At 34.6% G+C, this 3,021-nt stretch overlaps 1 protein-coding gene across 1 annotated transcript; it reads left to right on the top strand.

Annotated features, from left to right (window-relative positions):
- Positions 1-277: 277 nt before the first annotated feature.
- Positions 278-1,228, top strand: LOC308258003 (olfactory receptor 5L1-like; the record flags this gene model as incomplete). The annotated part of the gene is made up of 1 exon (XM_080688233.1): positions 278-1,228. One exon carries the CDS (start codon positions 278-280, stop codon positions 1,226-1,228), a length of 951 nt encoding a protein of 316 aa, XP_080544359.1.
- Between the last annotated feature and the right edge of the window lie 1,793 nt (positions 1,229-3,021).

Below are 3,021 nucleotides of genomic sequence, written 5' to 3'. Positions count from 1 at the left end.
CCCAAAATTGTGTAGGACTAGTATAAGGACTCACACTGACTCTATGGATGTGAATGCTTTTGTGTGATCTGTGAATGAAACTGTGAGCTCTATGCATTTATATGCTACAATCTTTGGGCATTTTCTAAACTTTACAAGAGCAATGTCTCATTTGCAGAAAAAATTAACTATCCTACTTATTCTCATGTCTTTTTTTAGGAGACAGTCAGAACTGAATTTGGGATCATATAATGGAGACTAACTTAATATTTTTCTCCAACTCCAATGAAGTGGGGACATGGGCAAGGAAAACTGTACCATCGTGACAGAGTTCATTCTTCTTGGATTATCTGATGTCCCTGAGCTGAGAGTCTTCCTTTTCATGGTGTTCCTTCTGATCTATGGAGTCACAGTTTTGGGAAACCTGGGCATGATTGCACTGATTCAGGTCAGCTCTCGACTTCACACTCCCATGTACTTTTTCCTCAGCCACCTGTCATTTGTAGATTTCTGTTACTCCACAATCATTGTGCCAAAGATGCTAGCTAATATTGTAAACGAAGACAAATCCATCTCCTTCCTGGGATGTGTTGTGCAATTCTACTTGTTTTGCACGTGTGTGGTAACTGAAGTCTTCCTGTTGGCTGTGATGGCCTATGACCGCTTTGTGGCCATCTGTAACCCACTGCTGTACATGGTCACCATGTCCAAGAATCTCTGTGTGGAGCTGGTATCTTGCTGCTACCTCGGTGGAACTGTGTGTTCTCTGATTCACTTGTGTTTAGCTCTTGAGATTCCATCCTTTAGATCAAATGTGATTAACCATTTCTTTTGTGATTTGCCCCCTCTCTTATCTCTTGCATGCACTGATGTCTCTATGAATGAACTGTTCCTATACATTGTAGCCACTTTCAATGAGATCATCACAATTGTGATAATCCTCACCTCCTACTTGTTTATTCTCATCACCATCCTCAGGATGCATTCTGCAGAGGGAAGACACAAAGCCTTTTCCACCTGTGCCTCCCACCTCACTGCCATCATTATCTTCCATGGTACAATCCTTTTCACTTATTGCCGGCCCAGTACTGGCAATAGTACAGATACTGACAAGGTGGCTACAGTGTTCTACACAGTAGTGATTCCCATGCTGAACCCCCTGATCTATAGTGTGAGGAACAAAGACGTTAAAGAAGCTCTCAGAAAAGTGGTGGGCTCCAAAATATTTTCTCTGAGAATATTTTCTTAGCAGGACTCAGGGTCCCATAAGGGAGGCTGGTGGTGGGATGAATCGGTGGGCTGCTGTGCTGTCGTACAGAGAACAGCCAGGGAGTAGATCTTTATGAATGAGTCATTTTGGTTCACTTATCTTTATACTTACTTTTGATTACCTGACAATCAGCATAAATGTATAATTAATGTATATAGCAGCTTGACCAAGAGCACATCTCAGTTCTTTTCATCCGTACTCTCTAGGCAGTCTTCATTAAATATTTGTTGTAAGCATTGAGAGCTAATTGCTTTCCTTGGGTTGGAATGTTGTTTTAAATTAAATGCCAATTTCAATGACAATCTAAACAAAGAAATAAAAAATCTAGTTTATTGTGTATATTAGAGAGGATTCATTTTTCTCTAATAGTAGTCATATTTATTGAAAGATGCCCTCATACACAAAGGTATCTAATTTTTAAAATTCTGTAACTTCGTACATCTTTTTAAATCTCATCATCAATTTTATTTGAATTCCTTATATTTTCCTTTTTTTTCTTTGTTCATATTTGGATAAAATTCCAAAATTGTTCAGAAACTTATTGGGAGGAAAAATTCTGGTTGTATTTGTGAGAGTAAAATGAAAATCAGACAACAGTCTTATACGGGTTCATGAAATAATTTGGTATGGTTATATAATTTTAAACTTACAATGATAAATTAAAATAATATCGAAATTTTCTAAATATTTACATATACAATGATAACCAAAATGTTTTAAATATTTCCAAATAAGCTACCTTCCTTTGTATATTGTCACTAACTTAATTTTAAGTTATCTGGAACAATAATGTAAAAATAGCAAAAATATTATATTACTCTTGATTGGAATCTATGAAAAACTCATGTTTAAAATGTCTTCATGTATTTTTCTCTATCTTGGTGTAGGATGATTATATTTTGTGAAGTTAGAGGTATAAATCAACTTTTATTCTGAGGAAATGAAAATGTATAGTTTAAGTGCTCTGACCAATGTATTAGAATTAGTGAGTGACAAAATAAAGATGATTGAGATTTCAACCACAGAGGCACTACACTTTTCAATAAACACAAATGTAACATTTCATCGTATTCCATTCTGTCATTTGAGATTTTGAATCTTCTTTGGCGCCTCTTACAGCTGCCATGCAGAACATGACTTATATTAGTGTTATTTAAATTTTTTACTCATGTGTCTCTTAAATGAGTTAATTTTTGAAATCTATATATTTGTTCAAGTTTTAGTTGACTTATAAAAAATTCATCACAAATTTAACTTTAAAAAGAAAAACCTATTATTTTCAGTGTATGCCATAGCTTTTATTTCCATCATGATTAATTTAAAATACATGGATGATCAGATTTCACATTATTTTTTTGTCCTTGAGTCATGTTTAATTTTAACTATTCTACAGAGTTGTATTAGATTGGCATGTATTCATTTTTCTTTAAATTTATTGTCCTTGCCCTGGCTAGAACTCCCAGTCTTATGTTCAATAGAATTGGTTAGAGTGGATTCAGGTCTTTTTCTGGATTTTATAGAAAATGCTTTCAGTTTTCATCACTGAGAATGATCTTAGCTATAGGCTTGTCATATATGGCCTTTATTGTGTTGAGGTACATTTCATATTTTTTTCATAGGTATGGACAGTGGTAGGAGGATCTGGCTGTGGAAACAGTAAGAATAATTGTAACTAAAAGTTGTCCTTTCCAATATAGTTTGAATTGTAACAGAGTCTGAACTAGTATTTATTGTGCACTCCTATTATCATATTGCTATATTTGAGGATATAT

This window comes from Plecotus auritus (assembly GCF_963455305.1).
Source record: "Plecotus auritus genome assembly, chromosome: 9".
Taxonomy (NCBI): Eukaryota; Metazoa; Chordata; class Mammalia; order Chiroptera; family Vespertilionidae; genus Plecotus; species Plecotus auritus.
The sequence above is the reverse complement of the archived record's forward strand: the minus strand, read 5'-3'. Positions and strand labels throughout refer to the sequence as shown.